At 33.3% G+C, this 21,451-nt stretch overlaps 3 protein-coding genes across 3 annotated transcripts in view; 2 read left to right on the forward strand and 1 right to left on the reverse strand.

The window, feature by feature from the left end:
- LOC115973305 (zinc finger MYM-type protein 1-like) overlaps window positions 1-2,156 on the reverse strand; it is a 2,600-nt gene extending 444 nt beyond the window's left edge. The window contains exons 1-3 of the mRNA XM_031093558.1: window positions 1,741-2,156; window positions 861-1,514; window positions 1-812 (exon numbers count right to left, since the gene is read on the reverse strand). The exon at window positions 1-812 is cut by the window's left edge and continues 444 nt beyond it. Coding sequence (XP_030949418.1) covers window positions 1-812; window positions 861-1,514; window positions 1,741-2,113 — 1,839 coding nt within the window. The 5' untranslated portion in view covers window positions 2,114-2,156. The remainder of the gene's footprint in view (window positions 813-860; window positions 1,515-1,740) is intronic.
- Window positions 2,157-3,489: 1,333 nt separating this feature from the next.
- On the forward strand, window positions 3,490-4,827 carry LOC115973306 (receptor-like protein kinase FERONIA). Its single transcript, XM_031093560.1, has 2 exons — window positions 3,490-3,512; window positions 3,852-4,827. The coding sequence occupies exons 1-2, from the start codon at window positions 3,490-3,492 to the stop codon at window positions 4,825-4,827; spliced, it is 999 nt and encodes a 332-aa protein (XP_030949420.1).
- Window positions 4,828-9,043: 4,216 nt separating this feature from the next.
- On the forward strand, window positions 9,044-11,125 carry LOC115973310 (putative receptor-like protein kinase At5g39000). The gene is made up of 3 exons (XM_031093564.1): window positions 9,044-9,130; window positions 9,699-9,790; window positions 9,921-11,125. The coding sequence occupies exon 3, from the start codon at window positions 9,971-9,973 to the stop codon at window positions 10,700-10,702; it is 732 nt and encodes a 243-aa protein (XP_030949424.1). The 5' UTR covers window positions 9,044-9,130; window positions 9,699-9,790; window positions 9,921-9,970; the 3' UTR covers window positions 10,703-11,125.
- Window positions 11,126-21,451: the final 10,326 nt, after the last annotated feature.

Here is a 21,451-nt window from a genome sequence, read left to right on the forward strand (position 1 = left end):
CTTGGGATTTAAAGCTGAACTAAGAATGACAAGTTCCGTTATTAGCTCACAAAATCTACTTTTCAATTCTTGCAATTGAAAGTCTATTGCAACTGTAAATATGCCAATTCTAAAATGATGTTCCATTGTTAAATCGTCATCTTGACGACGATATCTACCTCGACCTTTAGTGTAACGAGCATTCATATCAGGAATATCAATTTCATGTTGCTCACAAAATGATATAACACTAGCAAGTAAAGGCTCCCATCCATCATCTCTCAACTTTTGAATAAGTGATTTTATAGTTGAAACTAAATGCATGGCATTTAAAAGGTCTTGAGATTGTTGTTGCAAAGCTTGACAAAGAACATTAGTAATTCCCATTATCTCTTTCATCAAATGCAAGATTAAAATAAACTCAAATGATGTTAACACCTGATAAGCTCCCTCGGCATCACCGCGTTGTTTATAATTAGCCCCTTCCTCAGAAATAGTGTTAATAACTTTGCAAGTAGCGTCAAACATTTTAATCAAACTACAAATAGATTGAAAATGAGATCCCCACCTAGTATCTCCAGCTCGTTGCAAAGTACCAATCTGGTTTGCACCTCTTCCAGTCTCAATTTCATTAGAAGCAATCATATTCTCAACTTGTTCTGCTTGAGCATGTTGCAATTCATCATTACGCTTACTAGAACCAACAACAATATTGATAATATTGACCAAATGATCAAAGAATTGATGAACATCTTTTACTTCTCTAGATGCTGTAACTAGAGCTAATTGCAACCTATGAGCCATACAATGTACATAATAGGCATATGGACAATCTTTAAGAAAAAGAGCTTGTAATCCATTCCATTCACCACGCATGTTACTAGCCCCATCATATCCTTGACCTCGAATATTTTCAATGTGGAGGTTATAACGAGAAAGGACAGCACATATCTCATTCTTTAAAGTCAATGCAGTAGTGTCTCTAACATGCACAACATAAAAAAAACGCTCTTTAATAAAACCTTCTTTATCAACAAATCTCAAAATGATGGCCATTTGCTCTCTCTTCGACTCATCCCGAGCTTCATCAACAAGAATGCAGAATTTTGCATCTCCAATTTCTTCACGAATAGCATTTCGCACATTATTAGCAAGAATATGCAAAATCTCCTTTTGAATTGTGGGTGATGTATATTTGGCATTTCCAGGAGCATTTTCCAAGACAACACTAGCTACTTTGTCATTGAAAGTCGATGTCAATTTTATCAATTCAATAAAATTGCCTCTATTTTTTGAATCAAGGCTTTCATCATGACCTCTAAAAGCACAAGCTTGAAATGCTAGCCATCGAGCACATTCTATTGAGGTTTTGAGCCGCAACCGATTATTCTCTAATTCTTTTGATGTTTGTTTCTCAATTAGCTTGTCAATATGTCGTGAATAATTCTGTAAATCCTCGCAACATTTCACAGCATTTTTATGTGGAGAGTTTGGTTCTTTCCCTTCATGACGAATTAAAGGACAATTCATTCCATCTTTCACCTTTTTCCAATTATTAAAACCTGTTGAAATGAATACATCTGATCCTCGCACACTCTATTGAGGTTTTGAGCCGCAACCGATTATTCTCTAATTCTTTTGATGTTTGTTTCTCAATTAGCTTGTCAATATGTCGTGAATAATTCTGTAAATCCTCGCAACATTTCACAGCATTTTTATGTGGAGAGTTTGGTTCTTTCCCTTCATGACGAATTAAAGGACAATTCATTCCATCTTTCACCTTTTTCCAATTATTAAAACCTGTTGAAATGAATACATCTGATCCGGGACGACCTATTGGTTTCTTACTAAAAAGGTAGCAAGGTAGACAATATAATGCATCCGTTGTAGGTGAGTATTCCAACCAATCCTTATGTGAAACAAACCATAAAGGTTGAAATCGACGACGATGAGTATCATCATTGTATGGACAGACTATATTTTCAGGTTGGTATGGACCTTTTATGAGATAAGCTCGTCGAATTTCATCTTGTTTGTTGATAGGAAATTCACATATTTGTTTACGTGTTCCTGGATCACGATCTATCTCTTCAGATTGAAGTTTTGGACATTTGGAGGTGTGTTCATCAGGCATCGAAGTATTAACATTTGTTTCTATAGCCACGGGTGTCCTAATTTCTGAATTGCTAACATCTTTTTTCTTAAAGAATGCATCAATTGTTTTTCGTTTGCTCATAATTCTTTTAGCTTTAAGAATATGACTCAATTAACCTGAAAAGAATTTTAAAAAATAAAATTTTAATTAGAAATTTTTGCTTAGTTATATGAATATTATTCATACTCAAGGAAAAAACAAAATTTTCACTATAATTTAAACAGTCAACCCATTTTTAATACAACTTTAATTAATAATAACCCCTCAAATAATTTAATTAATTTATCTTTTATAATGTATTGGTTAATTTAATTATATAACTTTAATTATTGTTGTTTAGCATAACAATAAACTATATTGCTTTAATTTATTTATCATTAATTATAATGCTTTAATCCTAGTTAGTAATTACGCAATATAGTTTTAATTTATTTGTCATTAATTTTAGCATAACATATCCTTTGTTACAATTCCTAAAATATAGCAATAAATAATTAAACAATTCTTAAAAAATTGCAATAAATAATAGCTAATAATTTAATTATTAACTTTTGAATAAATATTAATTATTATTTAATAATGTTGGTTTACACTAAAAACCAACACATTGACTATTGACCAACAATGAGGAATAACCGGAAAAAAAAAAAAAAAAAAAAAAAAAAATTCAACCAATGAATGATTGAAATGTATTCAGCCAAAAAAATAAAATGAATGAGTGAGAATGTAAGATGATGTTAAAGTTAAAAGAATAAAAGGGCTCAGGCAGAACAGGATTCATAAACAGCCCAAAACCATTCGGTGAGAGAGAGAGAGAGAGAGAGTCAGAGAGAAAAACCAGTTGAGGGAGGGCCGGACTGCCGGAGCCGGAGCCGGAGCGGAGGAAGCACCTAGTCAACGGCAGATCTCCGACGGCGATGAGTGCTGACCGATCTACCGACTGGCGTCGACGATCTACGAAGATTTCGTTCCATTTTTCATTTTAGTGACAGTGAGATAAAGAGAGAGAAAAAGAGAGAAATACCTTGAGGGAGGGCCGGAGGGAGCACCGGAGCAGAGGCCGATCTTCGATCTGCGATGAGGGGCGAGCGACGACGGCGACGACGAGCGAGCTGCGGCGTCGCTGCGACGTGATCGTGGGTCTGCTGCGGTTTGATTTTTGTTTGTGTATTTAGGAATTTTTTTTTTTTTTTAGATAAAAACCTCTGTCTCTCTGTGTTTGTTGTGTTTCTCTCTGTGTTTGGTTTGCTGTTGAGTGTTGAGTTTGGTTTGCTGTTGAGCTTGATTTGCTCTGTATAGACAGTATCGGGCATTGTGGTATCTGCCACCGATTTGATCTCTCTGTCAGCGACGTGATGGGTGGATTTTCTGGTTCTCTGTAATTTTTTTTTTTTTTTCGGTTGAGAATGCGTGGGCTTGCCGTGAGCGAGCTACTGGGCTCACCATGGGCTTAGCTTGCCTGGGCTTCTCTGTGAATTTTTTTTTTTTTTCAGATTTTAGTTCAATTTTTTTTGGGCTTTTTTTTTTTTTTTTTGGCTTGAAAGTAGAACAGATAAATTTTTTTTTTTTTTTTTTTTTAATCTGAGGATGTTACTAATTTTTGATTGAGGCCTGGGAGAATGGGTGAGAAATTGGGAGGGGGGGCCGGCTGCCTAAGGTTGGGGGGGCCTAATTATTTTTTCTTCATAGTCTAATGGGAAAAATTTTTTTTTTGCAGGGGCCTCGGCCCCCCCAAGCCACTATGTGGCTCCGCCCCTGCATGCCGTCGATTTTCACTGGCTGAGATCAAGACAGCTACCAATAACTTTGATGATAATTTAGTAATTGGTGAGGATCGTTATGGGAAGAAAGTATACAAGGGGTTTATTGATGACCGTACCATAAGCGTTGCAGTAAAGCGTACGGATTTAAGGTCGGGTAAGAACGAGGTGCTGTTCCTTTGCCAGTTACACCACCCCAACCTCGCCCGTCTCATCGGATATTGTTTCGATAAATGCGAGATGATCACAGTCTACGAATTCATGGAGAATGGAAACCTCGGCGACCACATTTACGCCACTAAACGCCATGAACCCCTCCCGTGGAAACAAAGACTCCAGATTTGCATTGGAGTGGCGCGTGGACTGCACTACCTTCAAACTGGGCTGAAGCATTGTATTTACCACCTTGACGTGCAGCCGAGAAACATTCTTCTGGACGAGAAATGGGAGGCCAAGTTGGGAGCTTTCGAGATTTCCGAGATGGGTCCCCCTAGTTTGTCAAAGGCTTCAATTAAAATGGATTTTGTGGGAGTAGCGGGAACTCGTGGATACGTTGCTCCGGAGAATTTCTTTGTCGGGGGGCTGCTTAGCGATAAATCTGACGTTTACTCTTTTGGTATGGTACTGTTGGAAGTGCTCTGTGCCAGAAAGCCATTGGAAGTCTCAGTGGAGAGAGAAGAAGAGGTTTGCCTGCCTGGCTGGGCCCAAAAATGCAAAGAAGAAGGGACCATAAATCAGATAATTGATCCGCATCTGACGGGGAAGATAGCCCCAGAGTGTTTAAACATATATGTGGACATTGCGACCTCTTGTGTGCAACATGAGGAAAAGGATCGTCCCACAATGGTTGAAGTGGAAGTAGACCTCGAACATGCATTGGAACTGCAAGAGAGCGCAGATGCTGCTAGCAAGGATGTGGATCCTGTGTTGTGATCAAAAGTGCACCACATCTACCGACTTGTCCTTGGACACCACCACACCAAACGGCAAATGATTACCCACAAACAATGATCAAAATTTGCATTCCAAGAAGCAATTTGTATGGTTAGTAGTTCTTTGACCAAAAAAAAAAGTGGGCTTTTCTAGAATGGCAAAACTCATGTACAGAAGTTTGGAAATGAAAAATAACTTAATATAAATTCTTTTTTCTTATATATTTATTTTTAATATCCGCTGGCATTATAATTATGATTCAAGTTTTTCTTTGTAGTACTACTTTCTTATCTACCATGAGTCTATGACTGAATATATAAAGAAGGGTAAAACTTATTATAGTGTACCTTTCATCAAGTGTAGTACATTAAATTCTCTAATTAAATTAAAAACATATTCAATTTTGATTGTTCTTGGAATATATATAACATCTAAGGAACTGTAAAAGCGGGGGTGGAGGGAAAGGATTGCTCCAAAAAGAGAGAGAGAGAGAGGGGAATGGGGGGAGTTTGTGGTGAACAATTGCAAGAGCTACTTTTGAAAAAGAGACATTGAAAAACAGAGACTTTTTTTGGTTAGTAAATGACGAAAAGGTTTTTTTAGGTTAGAGAGAGAGAGAGAGAGAGATAAAGCAAAAAAAAACGTATATGATTATCTTTTATTTTTAGCTAAAGGTAGACCACGCTTTCACAAAAAAGATCAATGTAAATGAAATATATTTTATTTTAGATTGTTATATAAGTACAATATATACAATAAGACTAAAATTATAAGGCCTTGTACCATTTGGAGCTCAGGAAATTTTCTAATTTGAGGAACCAGCACTGTTCAGATTGTCTAAGAACCTAAATAGATTTAAGCTAGCTTCTGAGAGTTTAACAGAGGGAAGTTTGGTAATTTATCTTGAGGGCTTACATAGGCGAGGGAGGGATTGGAAGCAACAAAAAAGAAAGTCTTTTAGTTTCAAGGATAGATTATATGCATAATGGAGGAAAATGAAAAAATGATGCTAAGTCATCTATAAGAAAGGCTGTGGAAGCTTTTTACGTAATAAAGGTCCAAGACCAGAATATTATTATTTTATATTTTATAACTAGTTAAGATCAGAATTTCCAAAAGTGCTTTCAGATGCTTCTATAATGATCAAGGAGTAAAAACTGTTGATAAAAAGCTGGTAAAAGATATGGTTATTGAGTTCTACCAAAGATTGTTGGCGAGTTACATTTAGGATCAAAGCATTACTCAAGCTGGCCTAGATCAGAAATATAATTTACTATCCTTGCTGAAAAAATGAATTAACTACAAAAAGATGTGCCTGGTATAGAAATCAAGGAGACTCTCTTTTCATTAAAAAGGGACAAGGCTCCCTGGCCTGATGGTATACATCTCATTTCATTAGAAAAGCATGTTATGTGGTTCATTAAGAAGTTTTTGCAGTAGTTAAACCCTTTATCACATTGGTTTTATAAAGTTTATAATCCCTTAAAAAATGAGGACTTCAGACCAATTTCTTGTTTCAACACAATCTAAAATTGAATTACAAAGATGTTAGCCAAATGGTTGAATAAATGCTTGATTGATCTCATAATGGAGGAATGCATCACTTCTCCCCAGTTCTCTTGCAGTACATGGAAGTTTAGTGGGGTATTTCAAGGGGGGAAAAAGGAATAATATGAGGGGAGTCTTTATCTCCTTATTTGTTTGTTATAGTCATGAAAGTTTTTTCAAGAATGTTTAAGAAAGTTACTGTGAAACCAAAGATCTTTAAGTTTCATACCAGGTATCTTTCTTCATTGCTACTTATTTGCAATCCATTAGAATAGTTTAAAGAACTTCAAAGGAGTTTCATGATTTTTCTGACCTCTTTATAAATCCCAGCAAGAATGAAGTGTTCTTCGCTAGGATGTCACAAGAAACCAAAAATTTAGATCCTCTCTATTTTGCATCAGAAAAAGTTTGGCTCTAAATATGTTTGGAGCCATCTTTTTCAACCAATTACGTGACGGATTATAAGACTATCTATCTGTATTATTTAAACAAGTCACATGACTCATTTAAAAAGTTGCGTGACTAAAACTACACGTGGATGATTTCTTTAATTTTCACATAGTAGATTGGAGCAAGATAACTTCAAACATATTTGAAGCAAAACTTTTTCCTTTTGCATTTCAAGGAGTGTAGCTTGTTAGTAAAGTAACTTGGATTGCCTCTAATCCCTAGTAAATTCAAAGCTTAGGATTGTAGGCTAGTTGAAAAGATTACAGTTAGGATAACACCCTAAATAGGAAAAGAAAAGTCTCTCCTTTGCAGGGAAGCTTCAATTGCTGCAATTTGTGCTTTATGAAATATAAGTGTATTGGACCAATATTTTTAATTATCTTACTAATGAAGATCATAATGGCTACTGAATAAAGGTTAAACTTCTTTCTATAGAGTGGCAAGGATCTCCTATTGGAGCAAACGTGGCTTGGAAGAAATTTGTCTATCTGATATGAAGGAAGGTTTAGGAATGAAAAGAATCAAAGAATGGAAAAAAGCTGCTATCCTCAAGCCCGCACTAAACCTATTTTCTCAGTCTGGCTCTGTGTGAGTTGCTTGGACATATGGGTATTTATTAGGAGGAAAAAGCTTTTGGAAGGTCAAAATTCCTTAATCCAGTTCATGGGGAGGGAGGAGAATGCGACAAGTAAGAGAAATAGCCTCTAATCAAATTTTCAGCTGGGAGGGGAGATAGAATCCTTCTTTGGCATGATAACTAGGACACAATGGTGCCGTACTTCCTAAAAATGGATTCAGAGTGATATATATGTGCATGGTTCAACAAGTTTTACTGTTAAAATTTCAATTTTCATTTGAGATGGGCAAAGATATTGGATGCCTGCTACATTTGATGATCTGGTAGACTTCCGATATAATATTACCAATTTAAATTTGAGCAGGAGGATAAGGTGTATGGCCTTCCATCCAAATCAGGGAGGTTCTTTTGCCACTTATCAATTTATCATGGAAATGAAATAAGGAGTAGGACTGTCACAATTGAAGGGTGGAAGTTCATGTGGTTTTCAACAGCTATTACTAAGCACTTATTTATTTATTGGTTGGCACTGAAGGATAGGCTCTCAACTCGTGGAGGACTAGTAAAATGGAGTTATAGTGGAGATTTTCTATTCGTTTAATGCAGAAGTCTAATTGAGAGTCAAAAACATTTATTCTTTGAGTATTTTCTCACTCAAAGAATATGGCATCATGTGCTACATGCATGTCTGGTTTATAGGATATATTTTCACAATGGAAGACTCTTGACAGAGGAATAAATCTTTCAATTATTAAGGGATGACATTTGGTATAGAAAGGGATTTTGTAGAAATATCATCCTAAATAGGATTTTGTGTGAAAGACTAATGATCCCATTTCCTAATATTTGGCACTTTCTATATTTCGTGGGTGCAACATCAAGAAATTCACTCACGATATCTAAGATCTATGACCATGTGTAGTTAAATTTTCGTATGTTGTTCAATCCATCGAGATGCACTCAAAATGAAATTCAAGATCTTCTGATGGCCAACTCACGAGTTGGACCTTGTGTTCTACGGATTGGGGTCATGTGGAACGCTTTACCACTGATCTTGATTTGAAGCTCAATGAGAATTCCAGCTTGTTGACGGAAAATATATTTCTTGTGCTAAAGTTTTGTTTACCAGAAACCCTTAATAGCACATTAGGATGTCATCCATGTATTTAACTAATAACTTTTTTTTTTTTTTTTGGAGAAGAATGTATTTAAGGTGGAGCTGAAGATTGTTTTGTACTCTTCCTGCTGGACTTCAATAACTTTGAAATAGACTGTGAAACACCTTCCATTTATGCTTCGGCCAACTGATGAGAAGCTTGCAAAGCTGTTGGAGCGGCAGGCAGCACATTTCCTAAAATTATAAAACTGCGGTCAATTCGGAATGAGAATTGTCAATCTACATTTTTTGTTATATATATATTTTTATAACTGTTAGAAATTCCTAAATCACTCTAGATCTAATATATATCAATTCTTTAGTAATTGTACCAGCTAATATGAACTAGTTTATCAAAAAGTACATAAAATTTCTTGTCAGTATTCTATTCAATCAACATCTTGAGAAAATTAAAACCCAAACCATTGTGCAACTGGAGCTGCCGCTGGTGCTGCCCGCAGAGGACCTGAAAGTTGCCATGGATTGAGAATTTGCTGATCTGTTTGACCTGCCTCTGAATCTTTTATTGCCATTCAATCTTGTAAACTCTTCTTGAAAAGACTACTCTTTTTGTAAGTCTTTCTGTTATCAATTTATCATTATTATTATTATTTTTAAAATGATGGCATCATTGCATTGCGTGATATTATCATTTTGACTTATGGGCCAGCGTACATATCTAAATCTAATGGTTTCTCAATCATTCATAGTCATGGAGAAGAATAACTCCTTATGCTCATGAATGATGTTTATTAATTGTCTGAAGCGATTTCTATTTCTAATTTATGAGCTGCCATCCAATGGAATCTGTTTCACAGTCTATATCAAAGTTATTGAGGAGACCAAAACAACCTTCAGCTCTTCCTGAGGTCAAGATAGCTACCAATATTTTTTATTTCTTATGCTGATAAGGAATCTCACACATATAGCATCTTCTCATTGGTTAAGAAAACCACATCAACAATCTTCCGGTGTAAATAATAATTTTTTCCGATCCCTTGAATAAGTTGGTCCAACTGTCCTTTTTTGTCACTTGCTAAATAAAAAATTAACTACTCAAGTCCTCCTTGACGGCTGAAAAAAATAGGAGTCAATACGCCCCATACCATACGTTCTCATAAATATCTTGTGAAAATTCAGACCCAAGTCAGCGTGCAACTGGAGACGCCGCTTGTGCTGCCCGCGGAGGACCGGGAAGCAGGTCACCAACGATTTGAGAATTTATCTGATTGGTTTGATCCGCCTCTGAATGTTTTATATATTGCTATATCTTTCTTTAAAACGTCTTTTATTTTATTTTTTTTATATTAAATGATTGCAATCGTTGCATTGCATGAGTCTCATTTTTGACTGATGGTTCAGCAATCATACTCAATTTTGACTGATGGGTCAGAAATGAAGGGAAGTGGCTGATGGCTTTTTCTCAATTGAGTGAAACGTCAATGAAAGGTGTTTCAAAGTTATTCAGAACTTCCAAGAAGGGGACAAAACCATCACCATCTTCGCCTCTTCCTGAGGGATTATGCCGTCAATTTTCACTGGCTGAGATGAAGATTGCTACCAATAACTTCAATGATAAATTACTACTTGGTGAGGGGGATTTTGACAGTGTATATAAGGGGTCTATTGATGACTGTACCAGAATCGTAAAGCGCTTGAAACTCGAGGACTTAAGGAACGAGGTGGTGTTCGTTGGCCAGCTACACCACCCTAACCTCATCTCTCTCATCGGATATTGTATTGATGAAGGCGTGAATATCATAGTCTACGAGTTCTTGGTCCATGGAAACCTCTTCAGTAACCTCCACGATCGCCTCTCGTGGAAACAAAGACTAAAGATTTGCGTTGGAGTGGCGCGTGGACTGCACTACCTTCACACTGGGGCCAAGAAAACTATTATCCACGGTGACGTGAAGGCGGCCAACATTCTGCTGGACAAGAATTGGGAGGCCAAGTTGTCAGATTTCAGGTTGTCCAACATGCTTCCCCCGGGTTTCAAATTCGTGGAAATCAAACGGGATTCGGAAACTACTCTGAGATACATGGATCCCGAATGTTTCATTACGAATAGGCTGACCGATAAAACCGACGTGTGGTACTGTTGGAAGTACTCTGTGGGAGAGAAGCAATGGACTTCAAATTGATGGAAAAACGGCAGGGTCTGGTTAAGTGGGCCCAAAAATGCAAGCGAGAAGGGACCATCAATGAAATAATTGATCCGTATCTGATGGGGAAGATAGCTCCAGAGTGTCTCAAGATTTACGTCGACATTGCCATTTCTTGTGTGCGAAATAAGGGAGAGGCTCGTCCCACCATGGGTGAAGTGGAGTTAATCCTTGAACATGCACTTGAACTACAACAGAGTGCAGATGCTGCAATGAAGGATGAAGATCCTACTGGTGACGTCTGTATCTATCCCATCTTATTTTCATAATTACTAGATTTATACGATAAAAGATCATATTTATATTGTTTTTGATTTGGTAATGGTTCTATTTCGTTGAAACCTCTAGTTCTTCGCTGCCTGAGCTTGAGGAATTTATTTTGGATTCAAATAGCTTGAGGGAATATATTTTGATCACCGTCTCACCAAATGAACAATGATTAATCACAAATTGAAGAATGTTTATCGAAATTGCATTCCAATAAGCTAATTAAGCAGGATCTGCATTTAATATATATTTTTTTATGTTGAGCCACGTTAGTAACCATGTCATTTCCATCATTTTTTTTTTTTTTTTTTTTTTTTGTATTTGTCCAACAATTTAAAAAATAATTTCTATCAATTTTAAAATACTAAAAAATATATATATAAATCCCACCCTATCTCCACCATAAAACCCCCACTTCTTATCTATATCTATCTCTCTCTCTTAACTCATCATCTTCATTTTCTCAAAAAAAAAAAAAAAAAAAAAAAAAACACATCATCTTCCCACAAAACAAATTGCTAATGTTTCTCCTGATAATGACTTCACCATTAAATCTCAATTGCCTTAAATTCAACAATCAATCCTCTCTCTTTCTCTCTCTCTCTTTTTGACTTATCATCTCCTTATCTCCAACATAAAGCCCATATTTTATCTATATCTCTCTCTCAACTCATCATCTTCCTCTTCTCAAAAAATAAAAAATAAAAAACACATCATCTTCACACCAAACAAATTGCTAATGTTTCTCCTATTAATGGCTTCACCATTAAATCTCAATTGCCTTAAATTCAACAATCAATCCTCTTTCTCTCTCTCTCTTTTTGACTTATCATCTCCTTATTTTATGGTTTGTGCTAGATTTTTCTTTATGATGTTGTAATACATTATAAAAACTGAAGCGTAGCATTTAATGTTGCTACGCTCAAGTTGAGCCACGTTTGTAGCCATGTCATTTACATCATTTTTTTTTTGTATTTGTCCAACAATTTAAAAATAATTTCTATCAATTTAAAATACTAAAAAATATAAAATAAATCACACCCCTATCTCCACCATAAAGCCCACTTCTTATCTATATCTCTCTCTCAACTCATCATCTTCCTCTTCTCAAAAAAAAAACACACACACACACACACACATCATCTTCCCACCAAACAAATTGCTAATGTTTCTCCTATTAATGACTTCCCCATTAAATCTCAATTGCCTTAAATTCAACAATCAATCCTCTCTCTTTCTCTCTCTCTCTTTTTGACTTATCATCTCCTTATCTCCAACATAAAGCCCACTTTTTATCTATATCTCTCTCTCAACTCATCATCTTCCTCTTCTCAAAAAAAAAAAAAAAAAAAAAAACACATCATCTTCCCACCAAACAAATTGCTAATGTTTCTCCTATTAATGGCTTCACCATTAAATCTCAATTGCCTAAAATTCAACAATCAATCCTCTTTCTCTCTCTCTCTCTTTTTGACTTATCATCTCCTTATTTTATGGTTTGTGCTAGATTTTCTTTTACGATGTTGTAATACATTGTAAAAGTTGAAACGTAGCATTTAATGTTGTTACGCTCATATTGAGCCACGTCAGTAGCCATGTCATTTCCATCATTTTTTTTTTTTTTTGTATTTGTCCAACAATTTAAAAATAATTTCTATCAATTTTAAAATACTAAAAAATATAAAATAAATCCCACCCCTATCTCCACCATAAAGCCCACTTCTTATCTATATCTCTCTCAACTCATCATCTTCCTCTTCTCACAAAAAAAATAAAAATAAAAATAAAATAAAATAAATAAATAAACACACACACACATCATCTTCCCACCAAACAAATTGCTAATGTTTCTCCTATTAATGACTTCCCCATTAAATCTCAATTGCCTTAAATTCAACAATCAATCCTCTCTCTTTCTCTCTCTCTTTTTGACTTATCATCTCCTTATCTCCACCATAAAGCTCACTTCTTATCTATATCTCTCTCTTAACTAATCATCTTCCTCTTCTCAAAAAAAAAAAAAAAAACACATCATCTTCCCACCAAACAAATTGCTAATGTTTCTCCTATTAATGGCTTCACCATTAAATCTTAATTGCCTTAAATTCAACAATCAATCCTCTCTCTCTCTCTCTCTCTCTCCTTATTTTATGGTTTGTGTTAGATTTTTTTTTACGATGTTGTAATACATTGTGTGTGTGTGTGTGTATTTTTTTTTTTTTCCACTTTTCAATTTTTAGTCTTTTTCTTTATATTCATGTTTACAACTTTTCTATACATAATTGCATTTTAACCATTAAAATTGTTTGTGTCTAAAAAATTGGAATGCATTTTATTGATTTAGTACATGTGAAACAATTAAACTCTTTTTCTTTTCTTTTTTGGTTTGGTAATGTTTTGTTTTGTATTGTCTGTTACTATGTTTGGATTCCATAGATAGAAACTAAAGAGTATAGTTTCAATTTGTATAATATTAAAAGTTGAAGCATAGCATTTAAAGTTGCTACGCTCATATTAAGCCACGTCAGTAGCCATGTCATTTCCATCATATGTATATATATATAATTTTTTTTTTCTTGTATTTGTCCAACAATTTAAAAATAATTTCTATCAATTTTAAAATACTAAAAAATATAAAATAAATCCCACCCCTATCTCCACCGTAAAGCCCACTTCTTATCTATATCTCTCTCTCTCTCTCTTAACTCATCATCTTCATTTTCTCAAAAAAAAAAAAAAACACATCATCTTCCCACCAAACAAATTGCTAATGTTTCTCCTGATAATGACTTCACCATTAAATCTCAATTGCCTTAAATTCAACAATCAATCCTCTCTCTTTCTCTCTCTCTCTTTTTGACTTATCATCTCCTTATCTCCAACATAAAGCCCACTTTTTATCTATATCTCTCTCTCAACTCATCATCTTCCTCTTCTCAAAAAAAAAAAAACACATCATCTTCCCACCAAACAAATTGCTAATGTTTCTCCTATTAATGGCTTCACCATTAAATCTCAATTGCCTTAAATTCAACAATCAATCCTCTTTCTCTCTCTCTCTCTCTCTTTTTGACTTATCATCTCCTTTTTTTATGGTTTGTGCTAGATTTTCTTTTACGATGTTGTAATACATTGTAAAAGCTGAAGCGTAGTATTTAATGTTGCTATACTCATGTTGAGCCACGTCAGTAACCATGTCATTTCCATCATTTTTTTTTTTTTTTTGTATTTGTCCAACAATTTAAAATACTAAAAAATATAAAATAAATCCCACCCCTATCTCCACCATAAAGCCCACTTCTTATCTATATCTCTCTCTCAACTCATCATTCCTCTTCTCAAAAAAAAAAAAAAACAACACACACACACACACACACATCATCTTCCCACCAAACAAATTGCTAATGTTTCTCCTATTAATGACTTCCCCATTAAATCTCAATTGCCTTAAATTCAACAATCAATCCTCTCTCTTTCTCTCTCTCTTTTTGACTTATCATCTCCTTATCTCCACCATAAAGCTCACTTCTTATCTATATCTCTCTCTTAACTAATCATCTTCCTCTTCTCAAAAAAAAAAAAAAAAACACATCATCTTCCCACCAAACAAATTGCTAATGTTTCTCCTATTAATGGCTTCACCATTAAATCTTAATTGCCTTAAATTCAACAATCAATCCTCTCTCTCTCTCTCTCTCTCTCCTTATTTTATGGTTTGTGTTAGATTTTTTTTTACGATGTTGTAATACATTGTGTGTGTGTGTGTGTATTTTTTTTTTTTTCCACTTTTCAATTTTTAGTCTTTTTCTTTATATTCATGTTTACAACTTTTCTATACATAATTGCATTTTAACCATTAAAATTGTTTGTGTCTAAAAAATTGGAATGCATTTTATTGATTTAGTACATGTTAAACAATTAAACTCTTTTTTTTTTCTTTTTTGGTTTGGTAATGTTTGGTTTTGTATTGTCTGTTACTATGTTTGGATTCCATAGATAGAAACTAAAGAGTATAGTTTTAATTTGTATAATATTAAAAGTTGGAGCGTAGCATTTAAAATTGCTACGCTTATGTTAAGCCACGTCAGTTGCCATGTCATTTCCATCATATATATATATATAATTTTTTTTTTTTTTGGTATTTGTCCAACAATTTAAAAATAATTTCTATTAATTTTAAAATACTAAAAAATATAAAATAAATCCCACCCCTATCTCCACCATAAAGCCCACTTCTTATCTATATATCTCTCTCTCTTAACTCATCATCTTCATTTTCTCAACAAAAAAAAAACACATCATCTTCCCACCAAACAAATTGCTAATGTTTCTCCTGATAATGACTTCACCATTAAATCTCAATTACCTTAAACATAACAATCAATCCTCTCTCTTTCTCTCTCTCTCTCTCTTTGAGTTATCATCTCCTTATCTCCAACATAAAGCCCACTTCTTATCTATATCTCTCTCTCAACTCATCATCTTCCTCTCCTCAAAAAAAAAAAAAAAAACACATCATCTTCCCACCAAACAAATTGCTAATGTTTCTCGTATTAATGGCTTCACCATTAAATCTCAATTGCCTTAAATTCAACAATCAATCCTCTTTCTCTCTCTCTCTTTTTGACTTATCATCTCCTTATTTTATGGTTTGTGCTAGATTTTCTTTTACGATGTTGTAATACATTGTTTTTCTTTTTTATTTATTTATTTTTTCCACTTTTTAATTTTTAGTCTTTTTCTTTATATTCATGTTTACAATTTTTCTATACATAATTGCATTTTAACCATTAAAATTGTTTGTCTAAAAAATTGAAATGCATTTTATTGATTTAGTACATGTGAAACAATTAAGCTCTTTTTTTTTTTTTTTTTTGGTTTGGTAATGTTTTATTTTGTATTGTCTGTTACTATGTCTAGATTCCATAGATAGAAAATAAAGAGTATAGTTTTAATGGTTCCCTTTTATTTTAAATCTATGGCAAACTAACCTTTCTCCTAGCCTCCTCCACAATAAAAATCATTTAATGTATTGATGTTAATGTTATGGTATTTGTTCATCAATATTAGCCCAATTGAAGGAGCATTCTTAACGGACCAGCTAATAAAGAAGTTAATAATTGATTAAGGTAAGGGAGTCATCAATTAACACATGGCAGCCATTTTAAAATAGCTCCTCTCCCCATCAAAACATTCATTTGCCTCCTTTTGTATTTAAAACCCACTGATTTAATTTTTTTTTATATAAATTTTGAATTGCTCTCTTTCCACCCCATAAGTCACCAAATTACAAATAGAATTGGAAACTCCCTTTGAGTTCAGTTATTTCTTTTCTTCCCCCTCAACTTCTTTACTTTTCAGCTACAAATTTTATGGTTTGTGCTATATATATATATATATATATATTTACGATGTCATAATACATTGTTCCTTTTTTCTTTTTTCTTTGTTCCAATTGAGAATTGTTAGTCTATTTCTTTATATTCATGTCTAAAATTTTCCTATACATAATTGCATTTTAACCATTAAAATAGTCTAAAAAATTGGAATGCGTTCATTAATTTAGTACATGATCATTTCCCTCCCATTTATTTATTTTATTTTCTGAATGGCTTTCTTATTTGTTCTATTTATGTTTACTACATAAATTCTTGCTAATTTTCTTTAGTCTCATTTAAATCTATGCTAACTTCTTAGGATACTTTGGAAGAAGAAACAAAATCTTCTACATATTATGATCGATAGGTATGGAGCATATGGTGTTCCTCTTTTTCTTTGTATTTGAGATTATAACTTAACTTTGTATGATTTTCTTATTAATTTTACGATGTAAATAACTTTACGAGAAGTCATACATACTAATGTGTGTGTGTGTGTGTGTGTGTGTTTTTTTTTTTTTTTTTTTTTTTTTTTTTAAGATCTAATCTCTAATTCTTACCATTTATTGTCTCAAAAAATCAAATTCTTACCAATTATAATTTTTAAGGAAACAACTCTGTGACGCTCACAATGTTTAACTATTTCTTTATATTTTCCATGATAATACTAATATCCATTACTCTTACTTGAAGCATATACCACGATGTGATCTCATTCTCACATAAAAAATTTTGGGAAAAAAATAATGAATATGGAAAGTCTCTAATTTTCCATAAACCAATATGGTAGTCCAAAAGTTCTCTATTTAGACTTGCTATTATGTTATCACATTTAATTCGATGAGTTTATATATATATATATATATATATATATATATAGATGCACACACACACAAACATCCATATATGCAACTTAGCAATTACAAATACAATTTTAATTACCAAAATATACAAGGTCTCTTCCTCTTCTCTAACCTTTCCCCTCCCACGACGCTTATGTATCATTTATACCTTTTTCCCTTCCCCTACATATTTTAAATATATATGTTCTATTTTTATCTCTTTTAAAACCAATAAGCTTAGTATTTGTGATGGAAAAATTTCAATTATCAATACATGTTTGTTTTTTTATATCTACTACATATCAAAGGTACCTCTCTCTCTCTCTCTCTCTCTCTCTCTCTCTCTCATTTAGATTTCTCTATAATCTTGACATTCTATTTTGTTTTAATGCTTTATGATAGGCATTTTACAAGTTCTAGAAGTTCTTGGATTAATTAGAATGGAGAAAGTTAATATATGAAGATTGATAAGTATTGTCAAGATAATAACAATAGTTTTTTATGTCAGTAAAGTAATTTGAAGAACATAGCTTAAATGATAAATGGTTGTTAAGTTGTCTATATGCTGGTATTACTAATCAAATTCTCTTACATTATTTCACTTTTTGTATTACTAATTTTTTTTTTTTTTTACTTTCACATAGGTCACACTTTTTAGCAAGTTTTCTTGACCATATATATATAGTCATCTACTTGGATGATTTCCTTAGCAATTCTACAATCATAGATTATTGCATTGTTTGTTGACACATGATAATTTATAATTCAAGATCTTTTCCTACTATTTTCTTTGCTAATTTGTTAAAATTTAGAAATTGTGTTTGGCTTCATCTTGCTAGGTTCTTTTTTCATGATCATTGGTTTATATGCTGTGAATTGGGCTAAAGTTAAAGACATGGGAGAGATCAAACAAGATACAGTTGTACAACTACTACATGAATCTTTTAAAGAACATGAGTATTAAATGTATAAATTTCTCAGTAGCTTAACATAATGAGGTGATTCCATGGTATAGAAAAAACAAATATGGACATGTATAAACAATTATATCATGAATACGTTTGCTTTTATCTACCCCTTTTATGTTTTTTTATTGATTGACTAAAATCAACTACAAATTTAGCTTCTTCTCAAAAGAAAAAAAATACTACACATTTAGCTTCCTTAGTTTTTCAAAAATTTTAAATTGTGTGTAAAGGAAAAAAATAAATCAATATATGTTTTGGGGAGAAGTTTTTTTGTAATAGTTGATTCTCATATATGAGTTTAGTGATTATCGAAATATAAATTGTTATAACTTTGTTAAATAGTTCTTATGCGAAAAAATGAAAACAAAGTTTGGATAAATTGCTCATTAACATCTCCAAAAATGCAAAATAATGTTAGCTTTCATATGACATCATCAAGATTCATTTTCATGTTCTAATAAAAATTATACATTTTTTTTTTATTGTGTTGCATTTTGGTGCATATCTCACTATACTATAACGTATTACAAAATATTTTGTCATATATAATAATTAAAAATAAAACACAACATGTTTCCTTGGCAAAAAAATATATTTATACAAAAAATCAAGATATAGACTTCTTTAGTTATATAATATATATTATATATTTTAGTGTAATCACATTATTGTGAGATGGGTTTGGGACTATTATTTATAAGTCTTAGCCACTATTTTCATTTTTTACTTAACATAAAAGTATATGATGTCAAATTTTTCTGCATATCGCGTGGGTCTGTGACTAGTTGTTGTTAATTAGTAAATCATGTTAGATTCATCTTTAGGTAAATTTATAGTAAAAGTGTTTCAGAATCCCAAGAGATTGGCGAGAACTCCTTGTAATTTGGTTGAGTTCAACGTCTTTAGAATAAAATTTGAAAAGTTTGTTATTTGCAACATGTAAATGAATTTATTTTACCATTGAGTTTCATGTAGTTGCAGACTTCTTAATGGATATACATGTGTGAGTAAAATTCCACGTTGAGCAAGAATGATAAGAGAGAGTGATTAACTTAGTTGGACCCAAACTTATAGGCATAAGCTTTTGAATTAAGTGGTGTCCTTATATATTAAACCTTCAATTGGAGGCTCTCCAATGAGAGAGATGTATTTCAGATATGAAAACTTAGATATTGTCACATCTACAATACTGGATTTTTTGGTATGTTGAAGTATGTATTTTGCGTTCAAATCCTCTCAATCCCACAAAAAACAATACAATGAGTGGTTCATAGGTCAAAGGAATATTAAAGTGTGTATGTTTTCATAAACAGGTTAGTGAGGAAAAGTTGTCAAGAGTAGATCGGTTAGTTTCCTTGCACAAGAACAAGGTGACAAATTGTGATTTGGTGGCACTCTGCAGTCTAGTTATTGCTATAGAAAGGACAGATAGAAATGAAAACCCCAAGTCAAAAGTCAAAGACAAATTACTTCAACAAGAGTAGTGTCCATGGCACAGCAATCATCAACAGTGATGCAATCTCTCAGTTTGCAGTCTTGTAAGAAATAAGAGAGAACACACAACAAATGGTGAGCTATAGCTCAACTGATACTTTCCTCTTCCGGTAACAATGAAATGGATGGTGAGGTTGTGAGTTCAAAATCCATTGGGTGTGTGTAACTTACCAATAAAAAAAAAATGCTGCTATTTTGTTGATATTTAATTTTACATGAAATTCTAAAATATTATGTCTTTAGATCTTCATATAAGTATAGTATTTTTGTTTTTTCTTTAATGTCTTAGAAGCATTTCGGGAAATCTATTGGTCCTGTTGCAAGGTAAGCAGTTTGCTAACCTTGTAAAATAAAACATTTGTAGAGTTAGTTATTGGCAGTAAGATCTCATTAGTTCAATTAATCTGATTTCCAAGCCAGCAAGTGACTAAAACCTTTTTGTGAAGAAGTGGATGTAGACGGCACAAGAATCTGCATTGCACTTCAAGATGTACTCTCTTTTATGCAATTTAAATGGTAAGAAATGGCAGAATCTAGTTGTTGCCATCTTTTTTCCTTTGGTATAGGCAATCTCAATTGCAACAGAATCAAAATAGGAGGAGGAGAAAGCTACGGGAGTCAATCTAGATAATGTCCCATTCGATGACAAAGAAGAAGAGGAAGAAGAGGTAGGGGAAACATGTAGCCCCCTCCCATGCCACTGGCAAGTGGAGCCAAACCTATCTCAGGGATGTAGGGTTTTCCCCATGTTATGATAGGTGCGGATGGGTTATCTTATGGACTTGCTACACTTGATGGGTTTCCTATGCTAGATCTTAGCAGGGTCAAGAGATGCTGAGTCCAGGTTATGGACCAGATGATGACTCACAATGTTAGCATGGATTCAAGGTTCACCATGATGATCAAAATGGTGCTGGTAATAACTTCAGAAATGAAGAAAGCAAAAGTCAGGAAGATTACCAAGGTACCACTGTCTCGGATCAGTGACAGATGCCACCAGCTGAGCGGCAAATGAGTGACAGTGCTAATTGGAGAAAATGCTTCCTCATGCTTACCTGCTTTCTTTTCAACATGATCAAACTACAATTCTTTCACCAATTCTGTTTTTTAGTTTTTACTAAATTCTGGGTGATATTTTTTAATTTTTTGAAAATTAGTTGAAAATGTTTAAATATGTTGCTAGGATGTGTTATATTTATGTAACAAATCAGGGGAAGGGCGATTGAACACATATGTGAGACTAAACTCTTGATCTAGACTAACGTACTTGTAAAGGAATCTATACAACATTGTCTTAAGTAGGATGCTGTGTTGATTTACAAATTCTTCACTATTATTGATGGATAACATATAAATGGCCTCTGTATTTTATTTTATTTATTTCACAAACAAAAGGTTTATAAGGGAATTTGTGTAAAACAAGACTGTCCACTGAGGACCATAAGAAATTAAGAACTGTGAAATTAGATGGGAATCTTTGGTGGTCAATCACAAACTCACAATGCAACCTTTTCTTAGATGTAAGGGCAAATGGAATTCTATGCATAAAAGAATGGGAACTGCTTTTATTTTGTTTCTTAAGTTATGTAGATATTCTTAGACTATGTTCTTGTTTTTTACTCCTGCGAGGTAGTTTCCAATGTTTGACTCGATCTATATTCTGTTTCCAATGTTTGATACGATTTATATTATGTTTGGAAACAAATTATTTAGCTTTTTGTTAAAAGTGTGCTAAAAACAAAAAGTTAGCTTATAAGCTAATCCTAAACACACATTCAT

The sequence above is a fragment of the Quercus lobata genome, unplaced genomic scaffold, assembly GCF_001633185.2.
Source record: "Quercus lobata isolate SW786 unplaced genomic scaffold, ValleyOak3.0 Primary Assembly Scq3eQI_1903, whole genome shotgun sequence".
Classification (NCBI taxonomy): domain Eukaryota; kingdom Viridiplantae; phylum Streptophyta; class Magnoliopsida; order Fagales; family Fagaceae; genus Quercus; species Quercus lobata.